Below are 16,754 nucleotides of genomic sequence, written 5' to 3' on the forward strand. Positions count from 1 at the left end.
CAGTCTGGGCCTGGGCCACCTCGCAGCTCAGTGTGGCGCTGGCCCCCGCCTCTGCCTTCACCTCGCTGTGTGCCTGCTGCCCCTTGGCAAACACCGGCTTGGGCTCTGGGGACAGATGTGGACATTCAGAGTTAGAGGCACGGTCTAGATTAGCAGAGTTGCAACTAGGAAGATCCTGGGTGGGTCATCTGGAGGGCAGTGTCACCCAGGTTCTGCACTATGCTCAGGAGAATCCCTAAGGCCTCTAAACACAGGGAAAATCAGTCTCCCTATCCACCCAGAGAACATTCCAAGGCCTACTATAGGTGCCTCAAATGCAGATAACAGCAAACACTACATATATGGTTTCCCTGGAGTGCCCTTGATAAAGATTAGTTGATAAATTGGGCATAATAAGAAATTTATGCTGGGCATGGTGGTGCACGCCTTTAATCCCAGCACTCGGGAGGCAGAGGCAGGCTGATTTCTGAGTTCGAGGCCAACCTGGTCTATTAAGTGAGTTCCAGGACAGCCAAGGCTATACAGAGAAACCCTGTCTCAAAAAACAAAACAAAACAAACAAACAAACAAACAAACAAAAGAAATTTATAGGGCTGGAGAGATGACTCAGTGGTTAAGAACACTGACCGCTCTTCCAGAGGTCCTGAGTTCAATTGCCAGCAACCACATGGTGGCTCACAACCAACTGTAATGGGATTAGATGCCCTCTTCTGGTGTGTTTGAAGACAGCTACGGTGTACTTATATAAATAAAATAAATCTTTAAAAAAAAGTTTTAAAAAAAAAGAAATTTATAAGCAGCTGGGCATGGTGGCATATGCCTTTAATCCCAGCACTCAGGAGGTAGAGGCAGGCAGATCTCTGTGAGTTCAGGGACAATCTGGTCTACAACATGAGTTCCAAGAGAGACAGGGCTACAGAGAAACTCTGTCTCAAAAAAGTATAGGAGGAGGAAGAAGAAGAAAAAAAAGAGAAAGAAGAAAAAAGAGTGGGGAGGGAAGGCAGAGAGAGAGGAAGGAAGGGAGGGAGGGAGGAAGGAAGAAGGCTGGAGAGATGTCTCGGAGGTCAAAAGCACTAGCTGTTCTTCCACAGGTCCTGAGTTCAATTCCCAGCAACCACATGGTGGCTCATAACCATCTGTAATGGGATCTGATGCCCTCTTCTGATATGCAAGTATACATGCAGGCAGAATACTATATACATAATAAAATAAATCTTTAAAAACTTTTAAAAAGAAATAAGGAAAATTCATAAGCCAGGTATGGTGGTACATGGCTTTAATCTTAACAATTGGGAAGCATAATAATAATAATAATAATAATAATAATAATAATAATAATAATAAAGCAGATCTCTAAGTTTGAGACTATCCTGATCTACATTACAAGTTCCACTCAAGGCCAGACAAAAGATACATGGTGAGGCCCTGTCTCAAAAGAAAAAAATAACTAAACTCAAGAAGATATAAAAACTATAAATACATATGCTGATTGTCCCAAAGGACTGACCTGCCACATCCAGGCAGAAGGAGAGCTTCTGACCCCCGGCCTCGCAGCTGTACTCCCCAGCATCCGCTTTGCCCGCCTGCTGCACCACCAGCCTCCTGGAGCAGCCCGAGGCCTCCACGCGCACCTTCGAGCTGGAGCTCAGCTTCTTCCCATCCTTGAACCAGGTCACCTCAGTCTGGGCCTGGGCCACCTCGCAGCTCAGTGTGGCACTGGCCCCCGCCTCTGCCTTCACCTCGCTGTGTGCCTGCTGCCCCTTGGCAAACACCGGCTTGGGCTCTGGGGACAGTTAGACAAGGACACTTATTCAGAGCACCCTGCCAAGCTCCTCAGTTCTGGATTCTGATTAGCAAACCCCAGACTCTGGGAAACTCCAGTTCCTGCCACAAAGCTGCTCCCTGGCCTGTGGCTTGGCTGTGGCTCTTCTTAAATCTGAGGATGTGATGTCCAACCCTTCACCGGCCAGAACAGAATGGCAGGGAAGGCCCACAAGAAATCACCAGGCCATCCCTACAGGCAGAGACAATGGCCTCTCATTTCCTAATCTGCCCACCTTCAGAAACACTTTCCACAGAGCAGAGGAAGGCCCCACTCATGAACACATCCCCAGTTTTCTCTGCCAACTGGACACTGACTATGGCATGATTTTTGCTTTTGGATACAGCCAAACTTACAGCCATGCATATTACTAAGAATCCTGATGCACGGAATGTATGCATTTGTAGGTTTTCAGAGCCCGTGTGAGAAACGGCAGCAAAGAGTTGTCGTCCGTGGAGATATATGTGGACCCCACCCACCCAATGATCCAGTGTGAGGAACACCAGTCCCTTGAAGGGTGCTGTGCATCTCTGCCAGGGCTGGAAGTCTACAGCACCTTCATGCAGGGAGCAGAAGGAGGTACCCTTGCCCTGCCTGGTGTCCAAAACTGCCTCCAGCCAGTGCCATACCCCTGTGTCATACTGCAAGAAGCGGTAGCAAGAGGAACCCAAGCGTCCTGCTGTCTTTGCCCCAGCACACTTGCACATGTGCCCCTGAGGACCTGCTGGGCCCCAGTCACAGTATCCACACAGCCATCTGTTGTGAAGACTACATGGTACAGATGCAGGTGCCCAGACTTACAGGATGCTGATGCTCTCCCAGACCAGAGGTTCCAACCACAGCAAGGGACTCCTTCTTCCTATAGAACTGAGCTACCCACCACCACTAAAACACACACACACACACACACACACACACACACAGGCACACACACGTGTGCACATATGTATATACACACAGAGAGGCACACACATGTATGCACATACATGCATGCACACACATACACACATGTGTGTACATATGTTAGTATGTACATATATACACACAGAGGCACGTGCATATACATACATGTGTGCACATATGTACACACATAGAGAAGTACACACAGTCACACACATACACACACACACACACACACACACACATGCATACACTCATCAGAAAACAGCTATCCCACTGCCCAGAACCCCTCAGTCCATGCCTGGAGCTACGGGACAGAGAATACACATCCAGAACCACAGTGCAGCACAAGGACACGATGCCAGCCCCACCGCCCACACGTGCTCACCTTGCACCAACAGCTGGTAGGCAGTTCGGCTCCCACGACTGACACACTCATAGAGGCCAGCATCATCCTGTGCCACGTCCCGCACCAGCAGTGCTCGCCTCCCAGCTGACATCTGCATCTCATACTTGGGCCCCAGGGACAGCTCACGACCGTCCTTCAGCCAAGTCACAGCAGCAGCCTGGTCCGACAGCTCAGCCAGCAGCCGTGCCTCCTCGTGCAACTGGGCCAGCACCTCCCGCGCAGCCGTGGCAGGAAGCTTATCACTGGGCAGCCCCAGAGCCGCTACAGGTCAGGGGCGGTTTAAGGAAAGTTAATAGGGACAAAGAGACCACAAGAAGGTGGGCAAAAGGAGTTGTAGGCAGTGAAGGAGAGGAGAGGGGATATGAGGGTAGAGAGCGAGAAATAAAAGGGAAAAGACCCAGGAGAAAAGGTGGGTGGGAAGCAAAGAAGCAGCCGTGGAAAGTAAGTCAGTGGGAGGCAAGAGGAGGGAGGGGCAGAGGGAGGAGTGAGGAAAAGAAGGGACAGGTGAATTCAAGGTGCCAGTAAAAAGACAGAAAGCATGGGGAAAGCAAGCATGGAGGAGGGATGTGGGGGCGAGAAAGAAACAGGCAGAGAGGAGATAGGAAGAAGAGAGAATGAGAAAAAAGGCAGTAAGAGATATGGTCCGACCACAGGGCATCTTACACAGACACACAGACACACACACACACACACACACACACACACACAGAGCCCAGCCTCAACTGCCAGCCTGGGATGAACAGCCCCAACCACCCAGCTGCCTTGCCCCCTTTATCACATGGCCTCCAGTAAAACCTTCTCTAGAGTCTATCCCTCCCGCCCACCACCACACCAAAAAAGAAAAGAAAAGAAAAGAAATGGGACTCTGGGACTCAGGCCTACCTCGGACCACCATTCGGATGCTAGTTTCAATGCCATTAGCCACAAACTTCAGCTGTGCCCCGTGCAATCTGGCGGGCACCTCTCTGATGGTGAGCATATGCCGGGTGCGGTCACAACGGATCACATATATACTGCTCGCTTTCAAGGCCTCCCCATCCAGGAACCATTCGCCCGAAGAGGCCACCGTGAGGTCCACGGAGAAAGTGACTTCACCACCCTCCACTGCCTCCACCGCCTTCAGAGGTGTCTTTACGGCCAGCATGGGGACTGCAGAGTGAGCAGCATTAAGGGGAGAGTTGGGGACAGTTGAGAGCACAGCCCTTATCTTCCCCTCCTCTTCCCTGCCCCCACACAGATGGAGTAGCTGAAGCCTAGCTTGCTGAGACTGTTGAGCAGGGCCAGGGTCAGTGGGATGATCTTAGGATGCCCAACATCTCCCAACCTATATAGAGAGTCCCCTTAAGATCATCCTGGCTCCCCTAGATGCAGAACCATGCTTTGGGGTCAGGTAACTCAAGGGCAGGTGGCAGCCCCCTGTGATGTCACTAAACGGTCTCACTCACCCAAGTGCATGGTCCCTGGAAACTCAAGGTAAGGACTCTGGCCAAAGTGATTGATGGCTGACACTCGGAACTGGAAGTCCCCTTCCTCGGCCACACCAGTGATGGTGAACTCAGTCGTGGCCACCCATCCAGCTTCGTGACACCTGCTCCAGGCATAGGCACCCAGCTTCCTCTTCTCCACCACATAGCCATCAATAGTGACAGGGCGGTCCCCACGGGGTGGTGGGGACCAGCTGAGGGTCACAGAACTCTCTGTCTTGGCCTTTACAACAGGGTCAGCAGGAGGGTACAGGGGTGGCCTCCTGGGTGCTGTGTGGAAAACAGGCTGAGCTCACCAACTGAGAAAATCTCTCAGAGCATGCCAAACCCTAGCCTGATGTCACCAGAAAGTGAACGGCTGATGGACCTCCAGTCTCCTCCGGGCACGGCTCTGGTGGATGGGATGGTACCACCCACCATCAGTGGGCTCGGAAGCCTTTCTCCAGACCTGCTGCCACCCGGTTGCAGTGGGACGTCCCTTCCTCAACTTGGAGTGGAGGACACACGACAATTTTCTGCCACCCTTGGACCACTACTGGTAAGGGAAGCCTACAGCATGGAGCGAGGCCTGGGGTACAGCTGGGTCCCTGCAGGGAGGTCCACCCAAAGACCATCCTTCTGGCCCTTACCTGATACACAGAACTGGGTGGTCGTCCGGCAGCCACCAGACACAAAGGCCACCTCTCCCATGTCCTCCAAGGTGCACTGGAAGATGGTCAGCGTGTGGCACGTGCCTTCTGCAGTGATGGCAACCCGGCCCCCTGCCACCATCTCCTCCTGATTCCGTAGCCACCGGACAGGGCCTTCGGGGACAGCCAGCTCCACCCAAAAGATGGCTGTGTCTCCAGTGCGCACCGCTGTCTTCCGAGGCAGCTTTCTGGTCAAGTTTCCTAGAGTGGGAAAGTTGCCAAGATGATAAGACAAGCCCCTGTGGACCCCAAACTCCTTTTGCGCATCCCCTACTCTTGTGGCCTCCAACCCACCTTCCAATGTATCCAGCCCCGTCCTTCTGCCTGCTTCACTCTTACACACACACACACACACACACACACACACACACACTCACGCATACATACCAACCTTCTGTTCCCTTGCCGGTCCAGAACCAGGCTTAACCCTAACCCTAGCCTCCCTCTGAGCGCTGCTAGGCTCAACTGTCCCCAGCCACACCCCACTACATACCTCCATGCCCAAGAACCTCCCCACCTACTGACTTACCGCTTGTGCACTCTGCCCCACCACTGTACCCCAACCTATCTTTCCCACCAATTCCAGAGAGCACCCTCTTATCAACCTGACCCCTCACACTCCAGTTGACCCCACCCCCTCCCCACAGCCCAGATCCCCTCTGCCCTGCCCCCCCCCCCGCCTGTCCCTCATCCTGGTCCTTCTGCCCTGTCCCTCTCAATTCAGCCCCATTCACCTGCCCTCTTGCCCACACTCAACTGATGTCATCAGTACCCCTTGAGTGAGAAGCCTGCCACCTCTGCACCCAGGCTTGTTTGCACTCCTGGCCCCGCCTCGCCCCGCCTCGCCCCGCCCCGCACGCCTGCCTTGAACAGAGAGCTCTGCAACCGTGCGGCTGCCCTCTGTGGTCTCACAGATGTACACCGCATCGTCGTCTGCCGAGACGTTGCGCACGGTCAGCCGGCGCTCGGTGCCCTCCTCCTCGATGTCGTACTTGGCGCTGGCCCATAGCCGGGTCTCCTCCTTGAACCACGCCGCCTCGGTGGCTGCCTGAGCCACCTCGCACTGGAATGTGGCAGACTCTTTCTCTTGCACCTCCAGGTCCTGCAGCCGCTTCTTGAAGGGCACCGTCGGCTCTGAGAGAGGGAAGCAGTGAGAGAGAGGGACCAATGGCAGGGCTCCGACAGGAGCAGGGCAAGGGACAAGGCAAGCGAGCAGAGAGAGTGGCGAGGAATGACAGCAGGGAACCTGAATCTAACAGATAGAAGGAGGCAAGGGAGGAGACGGGGCATAGGCGTGGACGATCGGAGTTGGCAGACCGGAGGGGAAGGGGAGATGTCCTCAACGGACCAAGGGACCAAAAATGAAGAAGGGACATGGTCGAATAGGTGAGCTGACGGGACAGAGTGGAGAGTAAGAGGAGAAAGTGGAACACGGAAGAAACAGGCGCTATGTGAGGTAGGGGTGTGCAGGGAGGGATGTAGAGGTAGTGACTGGGACTATGATGGTTCAGGCCAGAGGCCATCATCGCCCGTGTGTTTTGAGGAAGGAGAGCCGCTCAGACCTCCATCTCAGGATGAAGGCACGAGACTTTAGCAGATCTTTGCACCAGGTCATCTGGAAGTGCAGCTGGTGCTCAAGTGAACTGACGAGGTGCATGGAGGGGGTTTGTCCGCAAAGAGCGTCAGCCCTGCGCATGTGCGGGGCAACAAGCTTGCTCACCTCTCACGACCACCAGCACCGAGCTGTAGGTCTGGCCCACGAGGTTGGATGCTGTGCAGGTGTAAAGGCCGCGGTCGGACTGCTTGCAGAAAAGAATCTTAAGGACGAAGTTCTCTTGCTCGTCCTCATACACTACGTGTCGCCGGCCCTCGGTCACCAGCTGCCCGTCCTTCTTCCACACTGTCTGGGGCTTAGGCTCGCCGGTCACAAAGCAGCTGAGGCGCGCGTGTTTGCCTTCGGTCACCGTGCAGGTGCGCGTGCCAGCGCCGGGTGGAGAAGGGGGGACGCCCTCTGCGCGCATGGCCTCTCGCCGCTGCTGCAGATGCGCCAGGAGCGTGGCGGTGGAGGTGCCGGGTGGTCCGGCAACCTCGGCGTCCAAGTCCACCACCAGAGCAGCGGCAGCGCTGGCGGAGCCCAGCGGATTCTCTGCTCGGACTTCATAGGTGCCACCATCACGAGGCCTTGCCGACCGGATACGAAGCGCGCTCGCCTCGCCGAGATCTTCCACGCGCACATGGGGGGCATCGGGTGGGCCCAGGCGCCGCCCATCTTTGGACCAGCTCACAGCAGGTTGTGGTGAGCCTCCAACGCGACATCGGAAGGTGGCGTCTGCGCCCTCGCGCACGCGAATGGACGTGGGCCGCAGCAGAAAGTGGGGCGCCTGCTCGGCACACGTGCCCTCCGAGTCCACTCGCAGGCCGACGGCGGCGAAGGCCTCCCCTATGGCGTTCCTCGCGCGACACACATACTGCCCGCTGTCACCTAGCGCCAGATCGAGGATGGTGAGGCGGTACACATCCCCGTCCTGGGCCAGGCGGAAGCGCGCTCCTGCCTCCACTGGCTGCCGGTCCTTCTCCCAGCTCACGTGTGGCGTGGGGTTGCCCACGATCTGGCAGCTCAGCGTGGCATCCTTGCCAACAGATACTACAAAGGCCTTTGGCCGCGTCAGGAAGCGGGGTGCTCCGCTGAAGGAGTGGTCCATTATGTCAGTGGGGTTGGAGGACTACAAAAGACAGAGATGATGGGCATGAGGGTGTTGAGACGAGCCAGTCGCCTGTACCACAGTCTACCCTCTTCCTCCTCGTCCAGTGTTACTTGAAGAGGCCAATTTAACCAAATGGGCATCTCCACATGGGCTACCTCCTCACTAGGTCTCCATTACTCCTCCACTCCCAGCCCACTCGAGTGCCTCCGAAGTCCAGCGGTTCAGATTGGTCCATTTCTGTGACTTGAAAGTCTAGCCTCTTCGGCTACCTTGATGTGCCTCCACTCTATTCCCAACTCCAGTCTCATGACCCAAAGTGATGTCCCTTAAGTTCCAAACTAGGAAGTCCTCTTGACTCCCAAGGGAACATGTTCTTCAACCAACAGGGAAGGAGAGGAGCCATCAACCTCACCCGAAGTGGGACTCGTGTTAACAAAAGGCGCCTCACTCACTGGGCATGCAGATAACCTGCTAGGACCTGTCTGCCCTCACACTGCCAATCCTCCGGGAAAACCTGGCCCCAGGTAAGAGCAGGGTTAGCCAATGGCTGCAAAGAGTGGCAGGAGGGTCCCTATAGTCTGGGACCAGTACAGCCAGATTCTCTCTCCAAGAGCTGGGCCTAACTCACCTGGGACCTGATGGCCTTGTCACTATTCAGTCCTTAACATGGTCCTGCCAACGTGGGACACACGATTGCATGCCTCAGTCCTCCTAGGAATCATCAGTACCCAAATAAGGCTGGCCTCTGCCCAATCAAGACAGCCCCAGCCAAGCTGCCATTGATCCAGCCAGCGGCTGAAATTACCTGCCTGCCCCAGGTCTTATATAGGAACAATGGGCACTGCAGCTGGCTCAACAGGCTAACTTCCTCCACCTCTGGCAGACATGGGTACCCCAGTGCAGAGACCTCAGCCTCTGCATCTGCTCTGCTTTGACACAGGCTCCAGTCTCTTAGCCTGGGCTGCCTGACACAGGACCAGCCAGTTGATGGGCTTCTGCTCCCTGACCCTCCGGCTCCAGGTCCTGTGATTCAGGTAGCTAATCCCCTAATCCTCTTCTAGGAGACTGATCCCGGACCAGGGCTGGGCAGCACTGGCCAGTTTGCTGACTCACTGTCCAGTCAGCACCTCTGTCCCCCACCCACAAACAGGCCCCATCTCTTAGGGTAGGGCTGTTGGGCTGCACCAACTGGGGCCCAAGTCCAGCCCCTGGAGCTGCCTTTCAGCATCTGTCCCATAGAAGATCTGTCTTGACATCAGCTTTCAGGGGCCTTGAGTGAGAGCTCCCTGCTCAATCTGTAGGTCCCCAGAAGCAAGGCAGGGCACCTTATGCCTCTACCCACCATCCTATGCATAGGCTGGAGTGGCCCATCCAGAGACGCACGAACAAGAGTGTGCAAATAGACTGTGGCACACACATATTTAAAGGGAGCTGGACCCAGCCTCAGCAGGTCCACAGTTCCTGGATTGGAGATCCCAGGGTCTTCCTAGGCCTCCACAGATGTAGTCCCGGGGTCTCACTGTCTGTTCAAGTCCTGTATTCCCCTCTACAACTACGTTACCAGTCAGCTGAATACCAAGTCACTGGCCACTATTAGTGGGTTCAGATTGACAATCTCAGACCCCCTTGCTCACCCTGCCAAGCACGTCTGAGGCCAGAGAGGGGCTCCCAGGACTGGGGAATCGGTTCTCTTTCCTGCAGATGAGGAAACCGGAGTGTGACAGATGCTTCCAGGAAATCTATCCCCAGGGAAGCCTGACCTCTCGCCTGGTTTGGGGCTGAAGGTTGCATCTCCTAAGCAGGGGGGTCCAGGTGGTCATCCCCGGCCTCTGAGAGGAGCTTCTTCCTCCTAGGAAGTCAGCTCTTCCTCACCCCCTCCACACCCCTGCAGGTGACTTGGACTCCTCTATCCTCTAAGGTAGTTTTCAGGAGCCCCTGCCACTCCCTCACGCAAATGGCCATACCGTAACCCACACCTTCCACCACTTTAACAGAACATGACTATTCTGCCTCTTGCAGGGTGGACCAGTTTTCTGGATGAACCAAACGGGAGGTGACACACAGGCTAGGCCTAGCTAGCCTGGGGCCTGATGGCCTTGTCACTATACAGTCCATGGCAGAGACTACCCCATCCCTGGAACTCCATCTTGCTGGCCCTCCCCTTCCTCCACACCACTCCAAGAACGCAAGCCCGTGGCCCCCATGCCCTTCTAGAACGAATTTCCAAGGGCAACCCCTGAGCTCAGCCTCACCTTAGACCCCGGGCCTGTGACTTCCCCCACTCCCCGGGAAATTCTTTCCTGGAGTCAAGTGTCAGTGCCCCTCTGGCTGTCCCCTCCACTGAGCCAACAGGCCCAAAATAGCCCCAGCTGTCAGCGGGCATCCATCTCAGAAGAGCTGGGGGCAGGGACGCCAGACCCCCAGGCAGTAGGGAGACTAAGGGGCGTCCCAGCCAGGCAGTGGTTGCACGATGCCAGCCACAGCCCTCCCAGGTCCCTCAGGGCAAACTGCCCCTTCCCATTATGGGATCTCAACTCAGAGTCACAGAAGGGCCCAGATCTGGCATCTAGCCTACTCTCTTCTCAGGGAAGGCCTCAGGATGACTGAACCCCTAAAGTCCCCAAGCTCCACAGAACACCACGACCTTCAGCCATCTGACCTCCAGGAACGAAAGATGGCCCTCACGGCGGCCCTGCCTCCTCACCTGTGTCTACCAGGGGTTGGGGCAGCCCCCAGGCAAGGGGCACAGATGGTGAGTTGGGGGCTGCTGGGTCTGCCTCCTTCCTGGGGCCCAGGCCGACGTGGTTCCCACCCAGCAGCCCACACTCCAGCCGGTCCTCAGACTGGACAGGGACGAAAGGACAGGCAGACGCTGTCAGCTGAAGAAGGCTGGGCCCGCCCTCGCCCCACCCCCATTCTGGTCAGCCCAGCCCAGCCTAGCTCCAAAATAGCCCTGGTGTCACTGTCCAGGATTCAGTTTCACCCTCAGCCCCAAGGAGGCAAAGGGCAGGTGTTCAGGAGCAGGAAGACGCCTGTGTCTTCCCGCTGTGATGAGGGAAGTGGGGAGGACGGGAGCTGGTCCGGCTTTCCTCGGACCAGCATCCTGGAGTGTTGGTGGGGAAAGATCCTAGGGTCCCGGGATGGTGCCAAGAAGGTCCAGTCAGCAGTCTTAAAGACTTGGCACAGACCATCAAGGGGACCCAGGACCACCACACAGAACCAGGACTATATCTAAGGGATCACAGAACCACACGGGAGTCTAGAATCAGCCTAACCCAACCAACCCAAAGACTCAGGAGCACTTTACAGGAACCCATGGGCACCCAAGAAAACCAGAACATATAGAAAAACTAGGATGAACTCAAGTCTGCCCTAAAAAGTATTGAGGATCAAGTTTACTCCAAGGGACTAGGGCAACCTGCTCTGCTCCGCACCTGGCCCTCCTGGGTCCCAGCAGTGTAAGGGGACAGCCAGGAGCTACATACACTGATCCCTGACTCATACCTACTCCGAACCCATGACCCAGGCAACCTTGGTCCTTGTGCCATGCTCAGGCTATCTGAATCTATGGTGGCTTTAAATGAGAGTAGAACCCTAGTAAGAACCAACCAAGCTAGGGCCAAGGGGTCTGATGCTGGGGTAGAGGCGGGCACTGACACTGCCTGCTGTTTCGTGCCCCGGGCAGGCCTGTTCACAGATGCTGACATTGTGTAGTCCCTGCCTAGGGAGATAAGCTGGCAGCAAGGAAGCCTGGGGTGGGGGAATAGCTGGTGAGATCCTTAGTCTTCCCTAACCCTTGGAGAGCCAGGAGTGAGGGAGGTATACAGCTCTCCCTAAGGCCCCATCTAAAGACATGGGGAGTCAGTGGGGATGCCAAAGCTTGTCTCTTGTGGCCCACATACTCTCTGACTAGTTGCCAGTGCCGTGGGATCCAGAGGGAGAGTCTGCTGGAAGTAGTCGGCTGGGAGCTGCTTCTTACTTCCTGTCTTCCCCTTATTCCCCTGGGATAAGGCCAGGGTTCCGTGTCCTGTGGTAAGGACCCTCTTCTAACTAGTATCCCCAGTCCCTGCCTGGCAGAGGGGGCAAGAGCACTCTTGGGGTCCCTATTTAAGTACATCCTCCATTCTACTTTGAAAGTTTTCCCAAAAGCCCCACCCCCTAACAGTAGACACGGGGCAGGGGGAATGAGAGGCTTTATCGTGTGAATTTTAAAGGAGATAATGCCTGATCTCAATAAGGAAAGAGACAAGGAAGATACCAGGCCCAGGAGCAAGAACCTGAAGAGCCGTGGTCATTGCACAAATATGGGCTCTTATGGGTATGGGTGTGTGGTGTGTGCACACTGTACAGGTGTTAGTCCACATGTGTGTGCATGGGTATGGAGACACCAGCTTATGTTGAGGCATGCATGCTCCATGCCCTCCCAGGGCAAGCATAGCAACACAGGGGAAACCTCCAGGCTCCCTGGCTGCCTCCAAGGCCCATTGGGGAAAGTAGGATCCTCTTTTGTTTGGGGTTTGGTTTGTAGCCTGGGCTGACCTTAAACTCACTCATAACCCTCCTGCCTTAGCCTCCTGAGGGCTGGAATTTCAAGCCCATGATATCAGGCCCAGGTCCTCGTAAGTCCGGCGCAGCCCTCGCCTCTTGGTGGTCCTCACCCTTATCGTACTGGCCCATCCGTGAAGTACCACTTTGGCAGGGTTTTCTGTCCCCCGACCCGGGTCTGAGTCTAAGATTTCTAAAAGTGCAGTGGCCCATGCAGCCCTGTGTATTGTCTGAGGCCAGGGGACCAGGGGCTCAGCCCAGAATCTGTCCCCATCCCTTGCTTGTCTATTGACAAAGGGGCCATTCCCTGAATCTCTCTAGTCGTCATGGAGGGCAACACAAAGGCAGATTCTGACTCCACACCCACAGACACCAACTCCCACACTCTCTCCGGGATTCTCACAGCTCAGGTGTTTCTAAGGAGAGAGGCTTCACTGATGGAACTGAAAGGACTATGGCTGGCAGGAGGCTGAAACACCTGCTTGTATGCCCCAGACAGCCGGCATGGGAAAGGCCAAAGAGTAAAAATCATCCTCCTAGTGGTCGAGCACAGACAGAGAGGCAGCATGTGGACCCTGGAGTAGCAGTTACACAGGGCTGGGGGACACACATCCTAAGGGACAAAAGCAGAGAGGCTGGAAACACACCGGACCATGACCATGCTGCCACAGCCCTGAGGCGAACCAACCACGGGTTGCCACAAGGCCTGGACTCCTCCTGTTCTCTCCAGCTCTTCCTCCCTCTCTTAAATGACTCCTCCCCCTCCTCTCTCTATAACTCCTCCCCTTCTGCAGCCCCCCCCCCCATTCTCTTCTCAAAGCGGGATGAGCTTCCAGACTGCTTGAAAGCAGAACTGCCCTTCCCTTTTCTTGCCTGGAAGCTAGCACTTGTAGTGACTTGTACCTCTCCTGTGTCCTCAGGCTGTGGGTCACCTCTCTTGCTGCGTATATCTGTGTGTCTGTCTGTCTGCTCAGGAGCCTGGCCACTTCTCTACCCCAGCAGGGACACAGTCACACGCACTGAACCTGACACTCATGCAAAACCCACACCCACCCTTGTCGCCAGCTCTCACCTCGCCCCTTTGCCAGCCCCTAACACCTACACTGCCTCTTTGCAATTTATTTTTTATTTCACATTTGAGTGATAAATCAGGACCTGTCAGCCTGTATCCTCCATCCATTTGATAATAACAGGGAGTTTGTCTTAGGTAGAATAGAATTCCACTCTGTGAGTGTGTTTAACCCCAATATATTTGGACTCCTCATCCTCAGATTCAATTGCATACACTCACATTTAAAATATTTAAAAAAGCTAGCCGTGGTGGCACACACCTTTAATCCCAGCACACATAAGGCAGAGGAAGTTGGATTTCTATGTGTTTGTGGCCAGCCTAGTCTACACAGCAAGTTCCAGGTCTGCCAAGAGTACATAGTGAGACTCTGTCTCAAAAACAAACAAATTTTTAAAACAAGATTGTCGGGGCTGGAGAGATGGCTCAGTGGTTAAGAGCACTGACTGCTCTTCCAGAGGTCCTGAGTTCAATTCCCAGAAACCACATGGTGGCTCACAGCCATCTGTAAAGGGATCTAATGCCCTCTTCTGGTGTGTCTAAAGACAGCTACAGTGTACTCATATAAATCTTTTAAAAGAAAAAAAGGATTATCTGTTTTGAACATGTATGAACTGATCCTGTTATTAATTCATAGGGAAAAAAGAGCACACAGCTATTTATACAGCTCTTACTGTACTAGGTATTACCAGACATCTAGAGATGAATGAAAATATTAGAGAAGCTGGGTATAGTGACACAAAACTATAACCCCAGCACTGGGTTCTGAAGCCAGAGGACTGTTAACTGTGAGGTAGGAGGACTGTGACTGTGAGGCAGTGCGGACATTCTGTGCAATCCCTATGCCATTTTGAATCCAGGGCTTGAACATTTGTGGCTTTTGGCATCGGCAGAGTGGGGGCAGGACATCCTGGTGCAAATGCCCTGAGGATATCAAGTGACAACACACCCTACAGTTTTTACCCACTGGTCAGTTGGTGAGCACTTGGGTTGTTTCTGTTCCTTGGCTACTATGATTAGTGCTGTGGCCCACACAGGTGTGCACAAGCCTCTCTCTCAGGCTAATCCAATTTGTTGGGCTATGTCCCCAGGGAAGCCACTGCTGGACTAGCAATGGATCTATTTCTAACAATTTAAGAAAATGAGGAGATACAGACCAAAGGATGCAAAAGATAAAAGGATGATTAAATTCTGTGACTTCCCCTACAGGCCAGTGTCCACGGCAGGACACACCAGTGTCTGCTTCAGCTCCCAAAGAAGCCCCCTGATGTGCTGTCACACAGAGCGGGAAAGGTGGTGGGTGTACTCACTAGCCTGACCAGGAATTCTTCTCTAGTGTCTATATACACCAACTCATCCCACGCTGTACCTAAAAGGCATGTGGTCTCTATGAGTTACACCTTGACGTGGTGTAAAAAGTATAAATAAATCAATTTAGGGGGGCTGGAGAGATGACTCAGCAGTTAAGAGCACTGACTGTTCTTCCAGAGGTTCTGAGTTCAATTCCCAGCAACCACATGGTGGCTCACAACCACCTGTAATGGGATCCAATGACCTCATCTGGTGTGTCTGAAGACAGCTACAGTGTACTCATATACATGAAATGAATAAATCTTATTTTTTAAAAATGAACTGTCTCCCATTTAAAAAAGAAAAGAAAAGAAAAGAAAAGAAATTTAGAAGAAACAAAACAAGCTGACCTGGGTTTCTGGAACACTTTCAGTACATGGCTTTGCTTTTCGTCTGGTTTGGTTTGGTTTGGTTTGGTTTGGTTTGGTTTGGTTTGGTTTGGTCCAGTCTGGTCCGGTCTGGTCTGGTCTGGTCTGGTCTGGTTTGGTTTTTTGAGACAGGGTTTCTCTGTGTCACAACCTTGGCTGTCCTGGCACTTGATTTGTCAGTCATGCTGGCCTCGAACTCACAGAGATCCTCCTGCCTCTGCCTCCTGAGTGCTGGGATGAAAGGTGTGGGCACACACACACACACACACACACACACACACACACACACACACACGGCTCTACATGTAAGTCTTATACAAACACCTAGAGAGGGCCGACATCTGTGAAGAAGTTGCATACTCTGGAGAGGCTCGTGTTTAATTCCATTCTGGATGCTTTATTTGGGAAGCCTTCCAGTGCTTGGCTGCCTCATGGATGTCAGGCACCTGGCAAACGTATGTTCCCCACACAGGAAGCAAATTCCCACAATCACACACTCACCTTCCAATGCCCTTGCAGACCAGACTCTTAGTGTAGATTCCCAAGGAACGGTACCTACCTGTATACAGCTGGTCAAGGTTAAACCAGCTTCTCCTGAATAAAAATGAGAACCAGCCCTGGGACCCAGGGAGATGTACATATGTGGCTGCTTGTATTCTAATGCTAACTGGGTCCCCAAAACTGTTTGCAAGAGAGGATCTTCTGGGAACCTGCCCCCAGTTCATTCTAATTGGTAAATAAAGATGCCAGCAGCTAACAGCTGGGGAGGAGAGACAGAGGCAGGATTTAGGATTCCTGGGCTTGGCACGGAGGAGGAGGAGGAGGAGGAGGAGGAGAAGGAGAGGCAGAGCAGCCATGTAAAGGAGCCAAAGTCAAGAGAACTCGGCCCAGAAGTCTGCTCAGTGGGGTCAAGGGCAGCCAAGACGGGACACAGAAACTAGTAAGTGTGACTCAGAGTGATCGGTGAAGGTGGACGCGAATAACATGGAGGGTAGGCAGTGGCCCAGCTACTGTGCTTGAGGCTTATTAAAATATAATGAGTGTGTGTGTGTGTGTGTGTGTGTGTGTGTGTGTGTGTGTGTGTGTTCTAGACAAGCAGCTCTACCACCAATCTACATCCCCAGCTGATGGGTATATAAAGTGTTGTAAAGTGTTGTTTTAAGAATATTGACCAGAGCCAAGCAAGTGATCTTGTCTGCCCTTCACGGAGCTGTCTCTGCATGCGGGTGGGAACATTGCGTATCTGTACTCTCATCCAACCTTAAGGAAAAACACATCACACTCACACTGTGCTACAAGATCCCAGGTGCTTACCCATGCACCTAACTAAAGCCGCACGTGCCTCTGCAGAAACAGCAATGCAGACAGACAACAGCAAATGTTTCAGATGCCGTGCATCTCCTAAGGAGCTAA

At 53.7% G+C, this 16,754-nt stretch overlaps 1 protein-coding gene across 1 annotated transcript in view; it reads right to left on the bottom strand.

Moving 5' to 3' along the window:
* The window catches only part of Obscn (obscurin, cytoskeletal calmodulin and titin-interacting RhoGEF), a 139,479-nt gene extending 128,627 nt beyond the window's left edge, over window positions 1-10,852 (bottom strand). Inside the window, 9 exon segments of the mRNA XM_029545663.1 lie at window positions 8-105; window positions 1,508-1,783; window positions 3,111-3,392; window positions 4,014-4,280; window positions 4,577-4,885; window positions 5,245-5,505; window positions 6,169-6,438; window positions 7,025-8,027; window positions 10,714-10,852. Coding sequence (XP_029401523.1) covers window positions 8-105; window positions 1,508-1,783; window positions 3,111-3,392; window positions 4,014-4,280; window positions 4,577-4,885; window positions 5,245-5,505; window positions 6,169-6,438; window positions 7,025-8,006 — 2,745 coding nt within the window. The 5' untranslated portion in view covers window positions 8,007-8,027; window positions 10,714-10,852.
* Window positions 10,853-16,754: the final 5,902 nt, after the last annotated feature.

The sequence above is a fragment of the Mus pahari genome, chromosome 14, assembly GCF_900095145.1.
Source record: "Mus pahari chromosome 14, PAHARI_EIJ_v1.1, whole genome shotgun sequence".
Classification (NCBI taxonomy): Eukaryota; Metazoa; Chordata; class Mammalia; order Rodentia; family Muridae; genus Mus; species Mus pahari.